The sequence below is a fragment of the Lampetra planeri genome, chromosome 17 (assembly GCF_965212315.1).
Source record: "Lampetra planeri chromosome 17, kcLamPlan1.2.h2, whole genome shotgun sequence".
NCBI lineage: Eukaryota > Metazoa > Chordata > Hyperoartia > Petromyzontiformes > Petromyzontidae > Lampetra > Lampetra planeri.
Window position 1 is genome coordinate 1,100,426 of NC_136123.1, and position 22,190 is coordinate 1,122,615.

General features: G+C 47.5%; 1 protein-coding gene and 1 long non-coding RNA gene across 12 annotated transcripts in view; one reads left to right on the forward strand and one right to left on the reverse strand.

Moving 5' to 3' along the window:
• The window catches only part of NFAT5 (nuclear factor of activated T cells 5), a 56,717-nt gene extending 40,518 nt beyond the window's left edge, over positions 1 to 16,199 (forward strand). For all 11 annotated transcript variants that reach the window (XM_078601818.1, XM_078601820.1, XM_078601819.1 and 8 more), the window contains 8 exons: positions 4,896 to 5,030; positions 5,474 to 5,529; positions 6,527 to 6,659; positions 7,903 to 7,977; positions 9,152 to 9,285; positions 10,176 to 12,705; positions 13,393 to 13,744; positions 14,962 to 16,199. In XM_078601818.1, the coding sequence (XP_078457944.1) occupies positions 4,896 to 5,030; positions 5,474 to 5,529; positions 6,527 to 6,659; positions 7,903 to 7,977; positions 9,152 to 9,285; positions 10,176 to 12,705; positions 13,393 to 13,744; positions 14,962 to 14,974 (3,428 nt within the window). In that variant the 3' untranslated portion in view covers positions 14,975 to 16,199. The remainder of the gene's footprint in view (positions 1 to 4,895; positions 5,031 to 5,473; positions 5,530 to 6,526; positions 6,660 to 7,902; positions 7,978 to 9,151; positions 9,286 to 10,175; positions 12,706 to 13,392; positions 13,745 to 14,961) is intronic.
• On the reverse strand, positions 8,799 to 20,047 carry LOC144723243 (uncharacterized). Its single transcript, XR_013586140.1, has 3 exons — positions 19,721 to 20,047; positions 16,759 to 16,852; positions 8,799 to 9,273 (listed from the first exon to the last, which is right to left on the reverse strand). It is a non-coding gene; the product is annotated as an uncharacterized LOC144723243 (long non-coding RNA).
• Between the last annotated feature and the right edge of the window lie 2,143 nt (positions 20,048 to 22,190).

Sequence of the window (22,190 nt, forward strand, 5' to 3'; positions counted from 1 at the left end):
CTGCTGTATATTTTAAGTTTGCATGTGTCTCTCTCTCTGGCCGGGTGGATTTTTCTCCAGTTTTTCCCTCCACATTTAGAAACATGCGTTTTAGAGTATTTGACTGCAATACATTTCCACGTGATAAACCACTTAGTTGAGCTGCTGTCATCTCTGGTCAGGTTGCTTCTGAAAAGAGCTATAAAGCTCAGTGGGCCTTACCTGGTAAAATAAAAAGTTTGTAGTTTTATAGTTTATACTTCACCTCAGTTTTACGAGGTAGTTGTGGGACAGTATTAGTGGGCAGTGCAGTTTCTTTGGTGCCCATTGTTTATTGTTATTACTACACTTGTTTACCAAGGAAGATATTAACCGGTTTGTAACCCAGTCCCTCCTTCACAAACCCACACTGACCAGCACGGTGAAGTATGGTCAAAACAACCCCTTAACCAACATGGGGAGGCCTTCTTCCAGCAGTGTAATGAAAAAGAGATGGCCGTTACATACAAAGTTATTAATGTACAAATTGATTATACCTCGCAATTTCTGCTTAAATGTGAGAAGTGGCTCTGTTAAACTCTACAGAAAATACGAACGCTGCATTTCTATATTAAACTTGTGCCGTGGATGCCGTATATGTGGCATAGGCACCCTGGCCTTGAGGGTGCATGTGTCCACCCTTGTGATGAGCAGTAATTAGAATGTTCTGTTCTTAAGTGGACCCAGGGTGTGTGATTATTTTCGTTCATGTCAATTTGCCATGTATAGCGTTCTGGGGGATTCAAATCGTTGCATGTTACGCCACGGGGAGTTTGGCCACAGAGTAATCAATACTTGTGGACGTTCAGGCTTTCACAGGCAGTAGCCTCATAAAGTAAGCAGTCAGTCCGTACTGAGAAGCTAGCGTTTCATTGCTAGTGCGCAAGCCGTTGAAACAGATATATTTGCGTGTACTATGTACTCCCGTAGCAAGAAACCTCATGAGGGACTCTGAAAGTTTGCAGTCACAATGACACCCTGTACTGTGTTTCTTGGTATCGTTGCGTTTTATGCACTTGACACAAGAGATTCTGTCATGTGGAAATAGCAATATTTACAAGGGTAGCTCGAATTTTGATATCCAGTTGGAAATATCCATCGGAGGCGACCCACCGGGGGAGCACTGCTAGAGTGCAATTGCGTCAGAGGGGCAGGACTTTGTGGCATTTGGCAAAGTACCCAACTGTGAAACTTAATCTCACGAAGGCTGGTGGATCGCCGAATAAACTCCTGAAATAAAACCCATTTATTGGCAGAAGAAAGATAAGGTCAAAAGGTACATGATGTGAACTGTTCAACTTGGGTGATTGTGATTAATATTATTTGAATGGAAAGGCTGAGAAGAAAAATACTTTTATATAAGCACACAACTTTATCTGTGATGAACGCTGCACTTTCCGTCGTTTTCATGCAGGGGGCGCTGCAAACCTACGCGCCCCCTGCATGAACGACGGAGGCGCAAGGACAGACGTTTGATTACGTTGGAATTGATTAGCAGACGGCGGTCTTCTCGCATGGCCAGCTCTGTCGCCTTATCTCGATCCCGCAATCCCAAACAGGTGAAAGTCTGCATCGAACCGAACCCCCAGCAAGGCCATATCTACTTAACGACGAAAGAAAATTTACACGAAATGTCGTTTTCAATTAAGCCTTTCAGATGTAAAATGATCTCAGCTTTTAATGAAGAAGTAAAATTATGTAATTCAAAAGATAATACATTTAAAAGATGTTTCATTTTAAAACTTCAAAACGGATTCTTGGGTGCTTGCGTGAATGTGTCGTTCATGTGCAATTTCTTTTGTGACTTTCCTGGCCGAAGGCCGTAAATGGTTGTGAGGAGCACCACAGGCGCCCCCGAACAACCCCTAGTGATAAAATAACAAAATGTTACAGCCATATGTCCCTTCTCTGCTGGATGAAGGCTCCTCAAGCCGTTTGAGTCATGGGAGTTGATTGACTATACTTCGCCACGCTGGTCAATGCGGGTTGGTGAAGAGAAGTGTAGGCAGGACAAATGAGACTTTATTAATAGCCATGCTTGATGAAGGGTTCCATCTCCGCAAGTGGTCATCCTCATCGCCTTTTTTCTTTTGGCGGGAATCGTTGTCATCATTTTCCTACGATCACATTTTAAACTGTTTATGATAGAGAAGTGTATAATGGGCAGTTGAGAGGCAAAGCAACCCTTGTGTGACAGCTGGACTTAGTAACGGTTGTTGTACTCTTGAGAACATATTATAAATGTCTATAAAATATAAATAACTATCAAATGCCATTGTGGCTGGCTTTTGTAAAATGTGAACAGGCATTTCATTTGATGGAAACTGATGCAGTTATCTAAGCTCTCATAATCAAAGGTCTAAATAAAATACAGTAATGTAGAAATGATCAAACCAATTAATCCTTTGTTAATCATAATTCATTATGGCCACTAACACGATTCATCCTTAGCTCGTGTAAATAAAAAAATGCCTACAACAAAAAAAACCTGAGTCGGGCTATTGAGCAGTGAATCTGCTCTGCTGTTGCCAGTCACCTCTGTCACACGCTGCCTTTGTGTCCCTGGCACCACTCCGTGTGCCCCGCTAAACTGATCACTGGTGTGACTGTGCTAAATAAAGAAGCTCTTTATCCTGGCTTGAGGGTTTCTGTAAACCTGCTGATTACCGTTCCCAGTTTGTAAGTCAGGGGTCAACTGTTCCACGCACAGAGTCGATGCTAATGGTTATGCCCCCACCATGCCCCACACTGGCAGACGTATAAATTGTCCCACGTGGCATTCTCAACCCAAAAGGAAGACATACTGGGGGAAAAGCACAGAACTTTTAAACAAGAGCGTGGGTTGTAAATGCATTTTATCAACGAGACTTTTGAAATTTATATCACGTTTAGCAAAAACATTTTTCTCAGGAGTGATACGTTTTTTGTGTAAGAATGCCCGGGCGAGCCAGCTGGCCTGGGGCACTGGAAATGGGAGAGGGGAAAGGAGAGTAATTTAATACAGACGGTCGGCTTTCGAAGGCTCGTAGATGAACTGAAATCTAGGTCACGGCACACAAGAGGTTGCTCGGCTCGTCATGTATGGCCACATAACACAGACGTGCCTCGCGTCTTTATTTAGGATTTTGGGAAGCCCTGGACCAGCGTAGGTATGAAGTCCCGTGCGTGCTCTCATACCAGTGCAAGGATAACCGTGTGACTCAATCCGAGAATATTATTTTATAACTGACATTGGGCGAGATAAAAAAAACTATTACCTTTGTACAGATAACATTGAAGTTGAATTTGTTCATTGCTCACTTGTGTCTGTAGGGTTTGACACACTGCACTGAGGTGTCATCATCATGATCATTACCAATCATCATAAGCCTTGAATATGTAAATAAATAATTAGGTGAATGTTTAAAAATCTTTTCCAAAAAAAGATGCGCATGATTTGCGTATTTAACACTGATTGTAGATCATTTAACTTAACTTAAAATCTTCTTGGTTCTTTCGGTAAAGTCACGTAGAATGGACAGACCTGGTCTTCACCTGAGGACGGCTGCTTGCGTTGTGGCTGAAACGTCGTGAGAATTATTCAATGTTTTATTTTTATTATTTTATTATTTCCATTCTACGTGACTTTACCGAAAGAACCAAGAAGATGAATCCCTGCAGTCACGAAAGCTTTAAATATAAATTTTACTATAAATATTAACAGTTGTAACTGTGTATGTTAGATGAACACAACCAAGGACATAGCAGTACAGATCTCAAGCAGAGAAGCCTCAACAGTGTTTTGAGGGCATCTGGGCCCTTTTAAGGTAATTAAATCAATACCGAACATGGGACAATAGACAGAGCCCAATGCCGTATCCCGTGACCGAAGAACTCCGCGCGTCCTATTTTTATCTCGAGCAATCGGTTGACATTGAATAACATGCGGCAGTTGTTGCAACATTTCATGCAGTGGAACAACATGGGTTCGTACTGATTTACACCTTCCCCTAGCAATGTACCATGAATAGCGTGCAGACCACTTGGGGCTCCGTTCTCTTTTCGTGCTTAGAATTCCCTGCGCCCCTCCCCACAGTGAATCGAACTATGCTTTTTGGTAGGATATTTATAAGCAAATATTTGTAAACTGTGGTGTATTTTGTTACAAGCGTTTCGGTAACCGATAGCTTACTGATATCAAAAGAACACCCTGATTTACACACAATGTTTTTTTGGCACTCGTAGTTTCAAGAGTTGAACAATACTGTTAGCACATTTGAACTCCCATATAGCACGATTATTATGATCGTTGGCTTGTTTAACCAGGAAGGCCTCGCTCAGTCTCAAGACTCTTTCTAAAGACGGCCTGGCGACGTTTTTTCACAGCATAGTGAAATGAATGCCGTGTGTAATCCAAATGGATTGGTTTGCAGGAAATCTTTTAGCATTGTGATATTTGGCCAATGCAAGTTACATTGTTTTATTTTTAGCAATGAGAGGAAACCGGAGTAGCCGGAGGAAAAGCCTTGCAGATCGGGGGAGAACAGACTCAACGCAGAAAATGCGCCTGAGTCGGACATGGAACCCAGGACTATCTTACTGTGGCACGAGTTACCACTGTGCCACCCTGCCACCCGTGATAATCTGTCCACACACACACACAATTCTACAAAATTCTGATGTTGTACTACTTTTAAACAGTCCAACTTGTTAATTGGCGTGAACTGCTGTAAAGCGTGGTGATTCGAATGACAGTTGTTGTTGCCGAGGATCGTCGCTTGCGATATGAGCTGCAGCATTTTCCTTGCACGGTTGTGGTTACGACTGTGGTCACTGCAACAACGGTGGCCTCGTCGACGATGGTGATAATTATCGTCTCTTGCTGCTGTGTCTTGCAGCTCAGCCAGCAGGAACTCCAGAGATCTTGAAAAAGAGCCTGCACAGTTGCTCGCCACAAGGGGGTGAGGAGCTCTTTATCATCGGCAAGAACTTTCTCAAAGGTGTCAAGGTCATCTTCCAGGAGAACGCAGCAGGTGCGTGCCGGGGCAGAGCTCCCCGTGTGGTTGGGGGGGTGGGATGGCCGTCGGAGGGTATAACGGGGTTGTGGTGGTGGGAGATGCGAGGTGAAATGACTGATGAAAGGCGACTGGGGTAGGGAGAGATAAGTGGCCAATTGTAGGGCTTGGGGGGGGGGGGGCATTTTGAGTGAGTGCGGTGACCTCCGTGACCTCCAACGTAACGTCTAAGGCATGTGATGTTTTTCTATTACACACATCAGAAGTTGCTGTAGAGCCATCGTGTTATTTTGAGTAAAACAGTCAATGTATGTTCAGCTTGATAGCTGTCTGTATTGTCTTGCTGTTGACCCACGGCTCTATTAAAATTGTAATGTCACCAATACGACGCACTGTCTGCTGGCATTCCCTGAAGAGTTTGACACAAACCATGTTTGTTTTGTTCTGTCCTCTCGATGCAGAAGGACAAGTTGTGTGGGAGGCAGAAGCAGAGATTGATATGGAGTTTTATCACCAGGTATTCACATTTCCATTATTCTTGCATTCGGAGCATGCAGTGATGTGCCATCTTGAGACGCGGTTGCATTTAAAGGCAATGTACATCAAAATTTTATTGTGCTGCATAACTTCAGGAGCAATGCTGCTGCTATCAAACAACATGTTAGTATTTGACAAACCATCAGCGCTAAAAACAAATAAAAAACAATGCTTCTAAAAGTGAAAATTAATGCACATTGCCTTGATAGACATTGGATTTTTTTAGGTTTACTGTTTGTCGATGCGCAGTAAATACTCCCGTGCGTCAGCTGTGGCAATGGATGCTCTTCATGGCTTGGATGTTGTAATTTGTATAAAGATTGTCTCATCTTGCCACAGGGTGAGTTTTCGCCTTGCGAAGTGTTCCACTCGGGTAACTTAATAAAAGTCCTTGTGTTCCTGCCATGTTGGTATTAAGCGTTAAATAAACAAATCTGCTTTGGTCTGTTTTCATGCTGTTTGTTAAATGTAAATGCAGCATCCTGTAAAACCGTTGCACTGTAAGATTTCCAGTTGCAGATTTCTGTGTGGTGGGGAGCAGTGGCACAGTGGTTTCCCACACTACTACAAATACACGAACCAGAGTGAAATTCCCAGCCATGGCTAAACATCACTGGCAAGTGGAATCTGAACCTGTCTTTGGCCTCCAGTAGATTAACTCAGCATTAAATGAGTGCTTGGCAAGCTGTGAAAATATCTGCAGTAGGGAGACCAAGGCCATACCATTATCTCTTGTACCATGCCGGCCTTTATAAGTGCTCGCTAACAGCAAATATGTAAAGAGGGGGGGCAGTTTCTTCAGACTTCAGATTCGAGGGGGAGCCTCATCTCACATTTTGCCCCGCTCCTCCAAACATCTCTTGGCGACCCCAACTATTGCAGCACTTGCGCTGTAGAGCGAGAGATCTTTGTCTTTCGTTGTTTTCCTTATTGTTCCCTTCGTGACACGTATCTGTGCGTGTGTGTGTGATGTGCAGAACCACCTTATAGTGAAAGTACCGCCGTACTGCGACCCCGACATCGCCAGTCCTGTGTCTGTGGGGATTTTTGTGAACAGCAGCGCAGGGCGGTCGCATGAGGTGCAGCCGTTCACGTACACACCCGACACAGGTAAGGGGAGAGGGTCAGCTCGTGCTGGGTTTCCGTAGAGTGGTCACATGACGGGCTCGCTATTTGTGTATAATAGTACCAAGGAGATGGAGCGATGAAATCGACTTGTGCAGGTGCTTAGGTGGCTTATTACATCACAGGATCGTGCGAGGTGGTGGCGGTGACTTGGGGATGCCTTCATCCAGCAGTGGATTGACCATGGCTGATGAGTGGGCTCACCAAGTTAAAGGTTTTGGAGGGGCCAGCTTTTCGGAGAGACGGTGAAAAAAAATAATTACACGTAAATTCAGTTTTCATGATTTAATATCATGTGGATAGGAGCACTTGTATGTTCATGTTTTTAGATTTAATGTACATGCATTATTGGGATATCTCCAAAATGCTCATCCCTTTACACCACGTGTGCCTGTGGAGTTAAATAAATATTTTAGTTTCATCAACATAGCACCGTTTTTATTAGACCCCCAGCTTTGCAATAAAAAATGCCTGCGGAGGCGTGAAGGTTGGTATGCAGTTGTAGGTTTGCCAAAAGAGGTTGTTGATTTCACGATAGCAATGATTAATGGTGCTCCACTGTTGTTGTTTGTGTGGTGGGTTTAATGCAAGGTTTTTAATTACGTGTGCAATATTTTAGGAGTCGGTGGTTGATTGGATAATGCATGTGACTTTGAGTAGCCATAGCTAGATGTATATATATATGTAGAACTTATTTCGCATGGTACATAGCCAACCATGCTAATAGGTGTGGAATACTGGATGTGGTGTGCTAGGTGAAGAAATAGTCTGGCTTGCTGATCCGGACAGACCAGGCTGAAATTAAGCACCGATTTCAGTGGGATGTTGCTGTTATGTAATAGTTAGCACACTGGATTTGAAATCCCAGAGGTCTCTGCTGGTTTAATTTTCCAGGACAGCAGTTGAAACATTGGGCAAGTTACTTAAATCCTCCCGCCTGTCCACCCAACAGTAATAAATGGTTACGCCACAGCTGTTGATCAGCAGGTCACGTGGTGGGGTTAGAGTGTGGCTACTTTCACCTCTTCCAAAATATCTGGCAAGTGAGAGAGTAGTCCAGAATACCCTTCAGCGGCTCTGGAGAGCTCCCTATAGCAGAGGACCATCGGCCAACATTGGCATGAGCAGGCACTTGCGGAGCTGCACCTTTACCCTTTATACTGTGATGCGTACTTCACGGACTAAACTCTGGCACACTGTAACGTCTGTCTTGTGTGTGTGCGCGCAGTCACGGTGCCTGCAAAAACGAAAAGCATAAAAAGTGAGGAGTCGTCGCAGTGCGCCTTCGAAGATCCTTTACAAAGTAAGTCTTCTCTTCTCTCCGAGGTGGTTGCTCAAGCTGTAGTTATGAACACATGAGCTTTCAAGTCATCGTTCTTTTATATATAATACTCGCTTTACTACACGGCCTACGCAGAGGGTTGGGGGGGGGGGTGACGTCAGCAGGCACACTGCGTAACGCTGCTGCATGCGGGTGACATCACAGATGTGACGTCACTGCTCACGTGCCGTGCAAAATATATACATTATTGCGCCCCCCCCACACCCCAAAATACAAAAGTATATTTTTATACTTTTTGCATTGTGTTCAGTCTGGAAGCTACCCACATGCCAAATTTCAAGTTTGTGACATGTCGGGATGTATGCTAAACATTTTAAACAGACACATTCACAAATTTCCCTTTTATATATGTAGATATAAAATCATTATCCCATATATATAAAATCATATCCAGAGAGGGGAATGCTGCAACCAAGAGTTGTCCAAATGCCTTGTGCCCTAATTTCATTCTGTAAAACTTAATCATTTTGGATACTAATGGGTGTGTAATGTAATGTAAGCAAGAAAATAATTACATGCAATAATTGTATTAATTATCATTGTAAATATTTGCAATGACCTTGTGAAGGATAAAGGAATTCTGTATGTTAGGGGTCAATTAATTGGAGGGTCACAAGACATGGACCACCCTGCAGAGCAGTGTGTGCAGTGAATGCATTGCAATCAACACTTCATTCTTGAAATTGGGCAAAATGTTCATTTAAATGTGAGCCCAAAAGGATTCACGGCATACCAGTCACAAAACACAAGACGGGAGTGACAAGAGGGCAAACAACATTGCACAGGATACAATCTTTTATTTTGCCAGCAGTTGTGTGAGCAAGTAACTCCAGCACAGCACCATTACCTAATTAGGTATTTGATATTCAGCCTATGGGTGTTCTGATTACTGTGCATCTTGGCACAAGTGTGATCAATGTAATTTTTTTCATAAATATTGAGGATAAGTGCATGCTAAAAAAAATACTGTTTCAATGCCACCATGTCTTGGGTCTGCTATAAAGGCACCTGTCTTGATGGCATTTGGGCTGGTTACGAATAATGTCCAAAGCATCACTGATGATGCCCACCCCCACACTTCCCACTGTGACCTTCCACACTGCATCGCCGCACCATTGCATCTCCTCCCGGACAGCGCCCGTGACATGCCAGTGCGTCACGTTGGCCCTCAAGCCGGGCAGCTGCGACGCACCGGGTGGGCTGCTCCTGTCCAAGCTGGACGACGTTGCCCTGATGGAGGTGTCCAACAGCAGCCCCCTGCCCCAACAGGTGTGAGAATCGATCTGTTAAAGTGGGCCCCTGCGATTTGTCAGAAACAGAAAGCACCAAAAGAATGATCAGGGACTACTCCGTGTTGCAGTGAAGGAGAGGGGAGGGGAAAATAAGTTTTAAGATGGAGTTCACTGGCTAACCAAACGATAGTCTTGCCGTTAACCATTTTAAATTAGCCCAGGGGTTGGCAACCTCCAGAGCCGCATGCGGTTCTTTAAGGACTGCTTTGTAACGTTTTTTGAAGGATCTGGTATTTGCATGCATTGCAGCTCTTGGAATAGGTTTTTCTACCAAATAAAATTGATTTCATTTTGGTTGCTGATCCCTCAACTAGCCACTTGTCCTCAGCCCTCCCCCACTGTCCTTAATCCTAACCTCTGCCACTTCACTAGGGCCCCCATTTTTATTTATTTTTCACTTCTCTGTTCTGGTGCCCGCAGCACCACCACGAGGCAGTCGGAAAGTGTCGAGTTAATTGCCCAGCGGTGCCAAAGAGAATACCGTGTGTGTGCGCACGCATGCATGTGACAAACTCGGCTTAGAATGACAACTTGTTATGCTGGTGTAGCAACACGCAATGCAGGGGAGGCAGTCTCAGCCGGGTGTGGTGTTGGCTCCACCACCTTCTCACGTCGCATGCCAGCAATAATAGGTGCTTACCAGCAGATTTGTGCCAGTGGTCTACCCTCTGAAGGAGATCTTTGTTGTTGCCTGTGTGCATTTATATGTGCGTATGTATGCGTGTGTAGCGCAAATGACTGAATACTGTGGAGTGTGTGTTGTGAGGGGGGGGTCTGTTGTCTCTGCATTTTTATGTGTATGCATATTGTATTCTAGACTTCACTGTACGTGTGTATGTGTTGTCATGTTCCGATTTTGTTTTACAGCCCGGCGGGGAAATTAGTGTTACGTGCAAGATGTCTCCAAAACAGGAGGATATGAAACAGCCGTGCTTCTGTTTGTCACCGACGCAACTTGGATCCCCTGTACAGCTTTCTGCCATGAGCCAGTTCAAACCTGAGCCGAGCGACATAGCAGTTGCTCATCTTTCTGCCCACGGAGGTCTCTCACCACAGCAGCAGCAACAGCCGCAGAGCCAGCCAGTTCAGGCTCCAAATTTTACCCCCCAAACCTTAATTGTGCAAGTGCAGAGCCAGGACGGCAGTCTACAACAACAACAACAGGGCCTCTTGCAAGTTGCGGCTGCACTGCAAAACCCATCGATGGAGCAAGTGGTTTATCAGACGGCAGGAGAACCCATGGCACAGCAACCATCTGTGGCTCCTCGCGTTGAGGCGCAAGCGGAGAACGATTCCGCAGGCAGCCAAGTACCCGTGAGCATCATGGATGGAATCTTGTCTGCTGGCGAGCCCATGGTGCCCATTACCGCGCAGTTGCACTTGATGCAGCAAGGCTCTCAGCCTCCTTCTCAACAGCCTCCTCCTCAGCAGCAGCAGCAGTCGCCCCAACAGATGTTTCAGATTGCACCGCAGACCAACGCTCAGGTGGAAGAGGGGATGGCCGTGAGCCACCCACGTCCCGAGCAGCACGTGCCACAGCAGCAGCTGTGCGAGGTGACGGCGGCGCCGCCGCTGATGCAGTCCTCGGGGTCGAACGCGAACCCCCCGTCGTCGCCGCTGCTGCGCTGTGAGGGCATGAGTCTGCACAGGCAGCCGAGCAGCATGTGCTCCGAGGACCTGGACACGGTGAACATGGTGATCGAGATGCAGCAGGCGCTGGAGGAGAGGTCGCATGGCGGCGGCAGCGCTGTCTTCCAACCCCAGGAGGCCATGGATGTGCAGCAAGCGGCCCACAAGAGGCCCCACGTCGACATGAAACCCGAGCTGTTTCACCAGGATCAAAATCCGGCCAAGTCATCGCATTTCATGACGCACAACGAAATGATGCAGTACACAACACAGAGTGTTCCACAGGGTCCAATTCAGACTGGCGTCTATCAGCAGACTCCAGCCGAAGTGGTGGAGCAGGTTATTGCTGATGCCAACAGGCAGATCCAGGCTGAAATGATCCAAATAATTGCGTCGGGCCAGAGCAGCAGCCAACTCTCCGATTCCAACACTTTTAACCTCATGGAGATGCGGTCGGACGCCACTTCGGAGCCGCACGGCTTTCAGTCGAGCGCTCCCATGCTGCAGCAGTGCACAGGGAGTGGTATTTCCAATATGTTTCAGTCCAACTTGGACATGATGCAGGTGCATGAGCAGTGCCAGCCAGTCGACATGGTTCAAGGTGCCGTGTGCGACTTGAACAAACATTCCAATGAGAGTCCTCAGCAGACGAATCTCTTTCAAGTCACTCAGGCGTCCAGCAGTTCCAGCCAGGCAGACTTCTTTCAGGCCGCCGTGAACATTGTTTCTTCTCAGCCGAGCAGTGGGACCCAAATGAGCAGCATGTACCACACCAATGAAATGCTTTCTCAGATAAACAAGGAGCTTGAGATCTTGAATTCATCCCAGGCTGACGGAGGTATAACGCAACAAAACGGAAGCTTGGAGCAGGCGGTATTCCAAGGCAGTGTAGCGCCATGCGACAGCTCCCAGCAGTCAGATCTGTATCAGGTGGAGGGCTCCATGTCATCCATGAAGGTTGACTCAGGAATGCAGATATCTACCCCAAATAAAAACCTAGGCCTCATTACTCCACAGCTGCCAAAAACTAATTCACAAACAAGCCTTTTCCAAACCACTGGAGACATATCTCAGCAGCCCAGCTTGTTTCAGCCCTCAGGAATTGTGCAACACAGCGGCAACACTCAACAGTTCAGCTTACTGGTGGTCGGAGACAGCATCTCGACTGAGGGAAAGAACGAAATTGAGATGTCAAGCCAACCGCAAGCCATTGGACAGCTCATATCCAGTCACCCCAATGGAAACGCAGTACAACCCGGCCTCTTTCAGACCAATGGTGGTATTATGGCCATGCAGACCAACGTAATGTCTCAGCCACCTACGTTGTTATTTTCGGCAGGAAATATTCTACCTTCCCAGCCAAACATCAACATTCACATGTCCAACGCACCACCGCAGACCATAATAGAAATGCTGCCGGCGCAGCAGGGCAATGCTCAGACTCGACAGCCTGGCCTCTTTCAGGCGTCCGTGACGCCGGTCGCAGGTGGTAACCAACCGCCCGCCAGCCTGCCAGGCGATGGCATCATGTCTGTGACAGGGCTAGGCTCGGTCGTACCGATGGCCCCCGGAGAGATGTTGTCATCGCAAGTGCCGGAGAACCCTCCTCGGCAAGCCACGATGTTCTCCGGGTTCCAGGGAGAGCCAGGGGGGGGGCTGGTGGCATCGCAGGCGTCGGCCCAGGCGCCCAACGCGACGTCTCAGCAAAATCAGCAGGCTGTCACTCTGCAACAGCCGGACCTGTTTCTGTTTGTGGACATGGACACTGGTAAGTTACGGTGACTGAAAATATCTTGGAGATGGACCTCGGGGTTTTCATTTTGCGATAGCTATGGAATCTAGCAGAAGGAAGCAATGGCTTGATGTTTTGACAGTGGTCGTGATGACCTCTTGACCTTGCAAAAGAATATTGCTCAAGGGAATAGATGAATAAAATGAAACAAACTTGAATGTTAAGTTTTGTTTCGTTGGTTCAGCGTTCACGTGACCACAGTACCTTTGCTGAGGTGCTGTGTGGCTCAAGATCGTTGAGCCGACACCGCCGAGATGCCGGTTTCAACTCCCAGTAGCCACCTGTGATTGAACCTGGTTAGTAAGTTGATGCGTCTTAGCTTGATAACCAATAATGGCACAAAACATCACAGTAAATGTTTGCACTTAATTTTTCTAAATTCCAGTAATTATCATGCACAAAACACTGCTGTCAATGTCAGAGCAGGTGGGAAGGTTCACCAGAGTTCACTGGGAGGGATCCCAGATGTAGTTTCCATTTGAGCCCTTCTCTAACATTGAGGGTTGCACTGCTTTGAGTTCCAAATGGATACTTCATCTCATTCCATGATGCCCCTAGCCTTGGGGGGGGGAAAGGGAAAGAAATGTATACAGTACCCTTTTGCTTTTAAAAATGTGACCTCTTCTACCACCGGTCTGTCTTGTGCGTGTCGTGACTGCTCAGTTGGTCAGAGCCAGCCCTTGGGTGGTGGTGGGGAGCCCATGCAGCTTGGCTTGGGTGCTCTGCCAGCCTCCCACCTCCTGCAGGCGTCCGGGTCTTTGGGTGGCGGCGGCGGCAGCAGCAGCAGCGCTGGGGGCGACGCCGCCCGGAGCGTAGCCGGTGCCGCCTCAGGCTCCTTGGCGCCCGCGAGTGGACACGTCGCGTCGGGTGGCAGCTTGCAGGCCGCTATCGCCGCCTGCGTCACAGATCCCATGGCCGGCCTCACCTTGGACCAGAACATGGAGCGCATCGAAGAGCTGCTCGTGTCGTTACAGGCACGGCGCGACGACCACCACCACCAGGACCACGATGTCAGGTGAGGGATCCAGCATAGCTGATGCACACATTATTTCTTCACCCCAAACGTGGCTTTACCGCACCTTCGATTAGCATGGTTGGCTACGTATGGTACAAAAGAAGTTCCAGTTCAACATACATTTACGCAGACCTGGCTTCACACTTGGGTTGCCCGCCTCCTTCAGGTACAAAATTAACCGGGACGCACGGGAAGGAGGAGGGTAGAAAGTTCAGGTGGCAAACCCCACTCCGCAGACCTGGCTCTGCGATGGGTTGGCTCCACACAAACCTCCTGCCTCAGTCATAATTTTGTAAATGAGCTCTCGACTGCACTTTCCATCCATGGGAGGAGGCGTAGGTGATCGGGTCAGGCTTTTAATCTGCTTCAATGTGACCTGTAGACTTAACCCAGATTCGTGCCACAACCACATGGCCTAATTCCTAAGACAACTCAGCCGCGTGCCATTTTATACTTTTTTTTCTGGGTAGTACATTCTTTCCCAGGTTTTGTTGGCTCTTGTATTAAAGGGTGCCTTGATTAAAATTGAACTGAATTGGTTTGCTGGAAGATAAGCATTTATTGGGCTGGCTGGTTTTTATCCTGTCTGCTAAGAACGTTTTATTTTATTGGACTTTTGGCTGGTTGGCCTTGGTGAGCACGTGGCTGTATTTTTAAAGTGTATATATTTTATATTCAAGAGCATTAGGAGGTATGGGTCAACTTCTTATAAAATCAAAGTTGGTGTTTTCTGTTACATCTGATTTATTGCCTGATGTTCAGGGCTTAATTTCAGCTTGCCAACCCTTTGTCTATCCACTGCTGGATGAAGGTCTCCCAGTTGTTTGACCATACTTGGTTGGCGAGCATAGAAGTTACACATCCAGGGCTTAATTTTTACAGCAGCCCTGTCTGGGTTAGTGATCTAAAAAATAGTCTCGCTCCCAGGACACCACATCCAGTTGACCTCTCTCTACTAGCCAAGTGCCACCTACCAGTCGACCAGTGAACGCTTAAAACATTCAGTGAGAAATAATTTTTAGCCTGTGCATAATAATGGTGGATCAGATTAGAAACGTCCAACATACGTATTTGTGAAACAGTGGCTTTGTGACAGTGTAGCAGGATCGGAATGGCGAGGAAACTACACATACCAATCATGAATTGTTTTGGAACAATGTGCCTCGAGCGACTTGCTGGGTGTGTTGCGATTAACTCGTTTGTTTAATTTGTTGCAGTATGCAGGAATGAACATACGACCACCATTCCGAGTGAGTCTGATGGATTTCTGCCCAAGACAACAACAAACGGCACTTCTGCGCGGCTTAACCATGGCTGTACAAGCTAAAAGTGGTAGTAAGGATTTTAGTGAATCTGGTCTCAGTTGTTGACGTTAGCCGTGTGTGTGTGTCAACGTGCTCTGGTGTATTGGAGTGGTAGCTGATTGTGTCTTACGTGGACAAAATAAGCTTTTAACACTGTGATTCAATGTTTGTACGTGGTCGTGATGTGTCCGCGTCTTAGTCGGCAGCTCTTTGTTACACGCTGAAATGGCCTTTCACAGACCGTGTAGGTGCGTCTAGTGGTCGCTTGGCCCCTGTTGTCCTCCCCCCTCATTGGCTTTTTCGTTTGGTTTGTATTACATACGCTTCCCGCACTTTACACATTATTGCTGCTGTGATTTCAGGCCAACGGATGTCTGTGATGCTTAATTACATACAGTTGCCGAACTTTAGTGTGTGTGTGTGTGCGTGTGCAATTACATTTATTATGCCTGTCCCCTTGTGGGGGGGGTTGTTATTTTCTCTCTCATTACAATGTTGTTTATAGCATCAGCTGTGAATTTCACTTCCGAAGTAAACCTGTTGAGACCGCGGTTTTTTGCTGTTACCAGTCAGTATGCGTTTTTAACTTTAGAGTTTTTTTGGAGCCCCATTGAGGTATCCGTGACTGACTCGTGTGTCTGTCTGTGTCTACTCTACGAGCTTATCTGGTGGGGGGAGGGAGGGTTGTTTTGTGACTGGGAATGGTTTTCGGACGTCGAAGGTTTACCGTTTTCCGAGTCGGAGGCATCAAGAGACATCCTTCGTGTCGAGCGAGTTTCTTTTTAGGAAATTTTGTACACAGTAGTGTATTTAAATGTATTTTATATGAGGAAAAAGTGCCCCTTCGGTGCAAATGTTGTTCACTGTTGGGTTAATAGTAAAACAAGTCTCAGTATAAGCCTAAATATCTTTTTTTATATATAAATATATACAATATTGTACAATGCAGTTTAGTTGGCTTCCTTGTAGAACTTGTTTATTTTGTGCTGGCTTTTCTCAGCCCTGTATATTATTATATTATATATAAACATATTTACTGCTTTAGTTTGCTGTGCTGTTTTAAGCAGAGATGGGGTTTCCTCCTCGTATTGGGTTTTGTAGAAAGTGTTTTGAAAGCACAACATTATCAATAAATGACTTCTACAGTGGAACACTGCGTGATTTCTTTGCGCTGTCGGTCACCACAATGGCTTGACACACTTCACGGTAGGTGTGGATACCCCCACCGCAAGCTGTGTTTGCTCTACTCAAGTTTAAGGTAAACTGTAAGCTCTGGGATTACATTCTGGCCATGCCTCTGGGAATTCACGTAAATCGGTATTGGATTAAGATGGACCAGGAGCGTGGACTTCACTGGTCACTGACCCTGTAATGAAAACACCCGGTCCTGAACTCCAGCCCATGCCTGCCAGCGCGTTCGGCTTTCCATGCCCGCCACACTTCGTCATTTGCAGATTATGCGTCAGCAGCCACACTCGGTCGTCATCATGACGGATTGCCGGGATAATTGGTGGACTTGAAGTACCACTTGTGGTAAGGTCACGAGCGCACTGGTGTCAGGTGGCATTGCTAACGTTTTCTTGTGTAACATGGGTCGACATCTGAGACTTAGTGACGGTAACCGTAGTTATAACATGGTTTTGAGTGTTCTCCCTTGCGTCATGTTGTAATCGTGTTACGTACACTCGACCAAGTGTTGCACTGCAGTACCTTCCATGGCCACAAAGCAGCGACACCCTCCCCCTTGCAAGCTGGGAAACGCCGCACTGCATTCCCGCTGCGCTGGTCTTCAATCTTTCCATACCTGTGACGAGACGAACACTCCATTAGGAAATCTGGCAGAAGTGTGTGCAACGCGTCGTGGAAATTCACATCGCAGAGCTCCCGCTGAGCTTGGCTTCAAGCGACCTCTGCTCCACACACCCGCCCTGCCACGAACGGTAATAATGATGATAGCCACACCAATTTTAGATTTTTTTCCTGGAATTTAACCGAATTAGGAGCACAAACAAATGTAATGTTACGGTTTTGCACAATCGTCATTGACCGAGCCTAAACCATAACCTCACGAAGCTTGAGAAAGCCTGTTAATAAACCACAGCCTGTACTCGAACCCAGTCGAACTACCCAGCACCTCTGACATTTTCCACATTTAACAGTGGTACGTACCACTTGTGCTCATTATGAAATGTTATATACCGTGTCCCCAAGTGTTGATTATTTTCCAGGGGTGATCTTCCCTGTGCCACGACAAGGGTGGGCGAAGGGGGGCAATTGACGACTCCAACCCCAACAGCAGCTTTTGTTTCAGCCTGTGGTCGCCGTGCTATTTGTCACGATGCAAATCTTCGATTTCACAGATAAGACTGCGATCGCGATATCGGTTTGCCAGAACGTAATTGTAACTTAGTCTTCAACAGGATCGCGTTTTGTGCTCCAATGCACTTCAATTACGGAGAACGATTTGCTATAAAGTTATTTAACGGCAGTTCACTCGCCGTAACTCTGCCACGAGTGCTGTAGCTTTTGCCCGTCCAAGGACGGGGTGTGTTTCAGTAAATCTGAAACTTTCAAGTGAAAAGCAGACTGCGACGTGATATTCATTGCATCAATGCGTGCGCAATTTGTAATGCCGCGGTGACAGACTTATTTCATTTAAAGGTTATAATCCCTCGTTCATCAAGACGTCCTTTTTACTTCGATGTCTCAACAGCGTTACGGAGATCACGTGACGCCTTTGTAGTGAGGGTTGTCAGTTGACGCAGAGGGGGGGAGGTGCCTTGCCCATCCCCCCATGTGGAGTTACGTCACCTGATTATTAATGGGAGGGGGGTCCATTTGGAAGACGTCACCTCTTTATTAATGCGGGGGGGGGGGTGCTACAGGTGGTGTAACGTCACCTGCTCATGATTATTAATGAGGGGGGGGTGCTACAGGTGGAGTGACGTCACCCACTCATGATTATTAATGAGGGGGGCCGGCCGGCGGAGTGACGTCACACGCGGGGCACAGACCGACATTGTTGGCTCGAAGTAAAACGCACGTGGCTGTCACGCTGCTTAGAACAGTTGCAGAGCCACAGGCCACGATGTGCGGCCAGCGAGGCTATTTTAAAACGGATTTATTTTTGTGTTTAGTTTATTGTCCTGCCCCCCATGCACCTTCGATTAGCACCGTTAGCTCCGTTCGGTGCGAAATAAGTTCAGCGAACACGCACAGGCCTGGCGGTCATGCTCCGCGGTCGACCGACTCGGCCCGAATGAAGCTGCGTCGTCGACGAGAGTAACGAGGCCTCGACGGCCATCCACACATCGACAGACACGAATTCACGCACACCGACAAGAGGCAGACATCGACGAATACACTGAACCTTTGGCGGGACCGCAGGGTCCCATAAGCCCCCGGCGGCTCTCGCATAAATTGCATTGCGACGTCACTTGATGTCTATTGAAGGCGAACGACACGGCGCAATGTATTCCTCTCGACGAGCTCTACACGACGCGCTAAGCGAAGTTTTGTTTATTCTGCGCATTTGTCCTCGCTGCTGCGCTTGGATGACAAACTGATGACGGGTGTGCCACTTGACGTCCCCGTTCTCAACAACACGCTGAGAAGTCGAGGCAAGGGGATTGTGAATTCTCTCCGCTCACGGCGTGGTGGTGATGGCCACGGCGTGGTGAGGTGATGGTGGTGGTGATGGTGGTGGTAGTGATGGTGGTGGCCACGGCGTGGTGGTGGTGGTGATCACGGCGACTATTTTCAGGCTCCGTGTGCCGCCAAGAGGCAGGAACTCAGGACGATGAGTGACGTGGAATGAGAGGCGCTGGGACTTTTCGGGCAAAAATAACCCGTCGTTAAGTTTCCACACTTTTTTTGTTTGCATATTTCACAGGAATTCTGGTCCGTTGTTTAGTTAAAAATAAAGTCGTAAAAATGTCCCCATTTTGGACAAAAACGACGTCGGTTCGAATTCCGATTTTTCACGCAACAAAAACATTGATATCTCCAACTTTTTTTACGACACACATCATAGCAAGCTTACATACGATGGAATATTCACTTTGCTTAAAGAAAAAAGAATAAAGCTACGAGAAAAATAACGCTGCCAGATCACACCACCCCCACCCTGCACCCAGACTGGGCCAGTGCTGAGGCCGCCAAGGCCTCTGTGCAGGCCCACGAGGCCTTTGTGCAGGCCCACGAGGTCTCTGTGCAGGCCCACGAGGCCTCTGTGCAGGCCCACGAGGCCTCGGTGCCTGCGGGCCTGCTTACAACCTCGGGGCCGCCCCGGCTGGCCTCTCTCGAGCTCGAAGGCTCCAACCAGACACGGGGCCCACCCACACAATTATCATTACACCCTACTAATCGATACACACACAGATATATATCGAACCTTATCGCGGACGTTGCGTGGACACCGCTTCAAGACTGGGTCAGCCAACACGAACCCGGCTCGCCAGCTTCTCCGTTTCAACCCCCCCCCCCCCCCCCCCCCCAGTTTGTGTTCGTAACTTTCCTCGTTCTCACACCGAGCAAAAATCGCGCACCACATTTCAGCTTCGACAAATCTCTCGATGCCGCAATGCTCAGAAGACCAAACACGGTGCTCGATAGGACACGCACGGCGAGAGCGGAACGATTCACCCATCCCGAGGCGCGTCCACGGCCTCACCTGGTCGCGCCATCGACCGCGTTGCGAACACGTCTCGCTGTCTCCACTCCGTCGATGGCCGCACGAGATCCACGCCGCTCCCGAGCAGACAACCAAGTGGCGAACACATCCAAAACGCCGCGTCCGCTGCTGCTTCTGCAGCTGCTGCTGCTCTTAATCCCGAACGAAAGAAGAACGTGCTCGCGCGCCACGTGATTCTCGCACCACGTGACTGGCTGACTCTCGCGCCACGTGATTGGCTGACTCCCGCGCCACGTGACTCCCGTAGGCCGCTTCCGGTGATGACGCACGCGTCCCGCAGGAAGGTGCGGGGTCTAAAGTCGCGGACGTCGCTGAGCCAATGGCGAGCCGGCGCGACCTCCACGCGCCGCGGCTGGGATCGGAATCTTTGTTTATGCAGCGCTGGAGGAATCCGATGAGCTGTGAAGCTCTTTTTTCTTCCCCACAGATGTCTTGTAAGGACACGGCGGTCAGAAAGTTACATCAACAAAAACAACAAGCAACGCATAAAGCATGGTAGGCGTGGCAAAGTATAGGAAAAGTAAACAAACCACTTTTTCAGAAGCGACCTGTCCACAAATGAAGTCTCAACGAAGTGGCTTATCGCGTGGACGTTTGTCGCAAAATTTGGAGGGAGAAACCGGAAGAAAAAAAATAACCCACGTGATTACGGGGAGAGAGACACACAAAGAAGAGAGAGACACAAACTGCAAATATACAGCCTTCAGGGTCGGGATCGAACCTCCAACATCACGCATGCCAGGCGAGGAAGATGACATCACGCCACCACGGCGCCCCTTAAATAAGTAAAACAATGAAGTCGATAAGTTAGTGAGTACATATTGACTTTATTTGTACATCAACTCCGAAGCTTGGGTAAAGGCAGTAAAACAACAGCAACATCAGTCCCAGGCCTCTTTCGAGCCCACAATCACACACACGCGCGCAGTCACTCAATAAAATTACGCAATCAAATGAAGCCATCGAAACGTGGGGTTTGGATCAGTCGCAAATCACGTGGCTCTATCCAGCGCTAAACTTCTGCTTTCAGAACATTTGTTGACGGGCAGAGATTGACGATTTAAAGCTTTCGTGACCGCAGGGATTCATCTTCTTGGTTCTTTCGGTAAAGTCACGTAGAAGGGAAGTAATAAAATAATAAAAATAAAACATAATAAAATAAAATAATTCTCACGACGTTTCGGCTACAACGCAAGCAGCCGTCTTCACCTGAAGCAAGCAGCCGTCTTCACCTGAAGACGGCTGCTTGCGTTGTAGCCGAAACGTCGTGAGAATTATTTTATTTTATTATGTTTTATTTTTATTATTTTATTACTTCCCTTCTACGTGACTTTACCAAAAGAACCAAGAAGATTGACGATGTCAAGGAAAGAGAAATAACATCGTCCCAACAAACACGTTGGTGCTACAACGTCCACCGCTCTCTGTCACCTGTTCAGGGGCCTGCTCAAGGCGCGGCTCCGGCTGGAGCACGCCATGTACCACACACACATGTCGGTGATGTGCAGCGCGTCTTCTTCTGACGCTGGGGAGCCGGACAAGCCCCTCTCTGTACCAGCGTGCACGGCACCCTCGTGTTCACCTTCTGTAGCGCTCGCTCGTCACCGTGGCGTGCGCGATGACCACCACCACAACCACCACCACCACAATCACCACCACCACGTGACTTTTTTTTCGTGTTGTGCGCGGTGCTTATAGCGCCACAGCGCGTGGATTTGTAGCGTTTATTTTAATTTGTTTGCTGGTGACTTTGTGTATTTCATATCGAAATCCCCTCCAGTGCTGTTGCTGCTGGCGGCAATAAAAGTTGTTTAAAAGTCAAAAGTCTGTCACCTATTCCAGTGCGTGCTGATGAGTGGATGGATACATGTGACCGCGTTACTTGCGCTCCAGATGCGTCAGTGTATTTAAGACGCGTATATGGGGCCGTGCATGAATGACGTCAAGCGATTTTGGACGATTTTTGACCCCCCTCGTCACACGGCGTCACAAAAAGTCAGACCCCCCCCCTCAAATATGACGTCACAAAGCTCTGCCCCTCCCCCCCCAAAACCATATTTCCATTTTGAAAATAAAACATGCTTCAAATCGCTTTAAACTATTGTCATTGTAGTGCGTATTTAATGTGGCGCTGCACTCTGATGTTGTCGGAGAAAACATTTATAAAAAAAAGTATATTTAATTAAGTAGAACGTGTTGTCAATATTTATTTCAAGTTGCGCATTTTGATGTGACGTCACATTTCTCAACCCCCCCTCCTCATCACACATCGTCACAAATGTCTGACCCCCCACCCCCCAGGTGCGTGACGTCATTTATGGAAGGCCCCTAACGACGATATTCAACAAGCATGTTTCCGATTATTGAGGATATACTAAAAATACGCTGAATAAATAAATAGTTTTTCTCCGAAAAACCAAACACATGCAAAATGGTCAAACCACAGCAA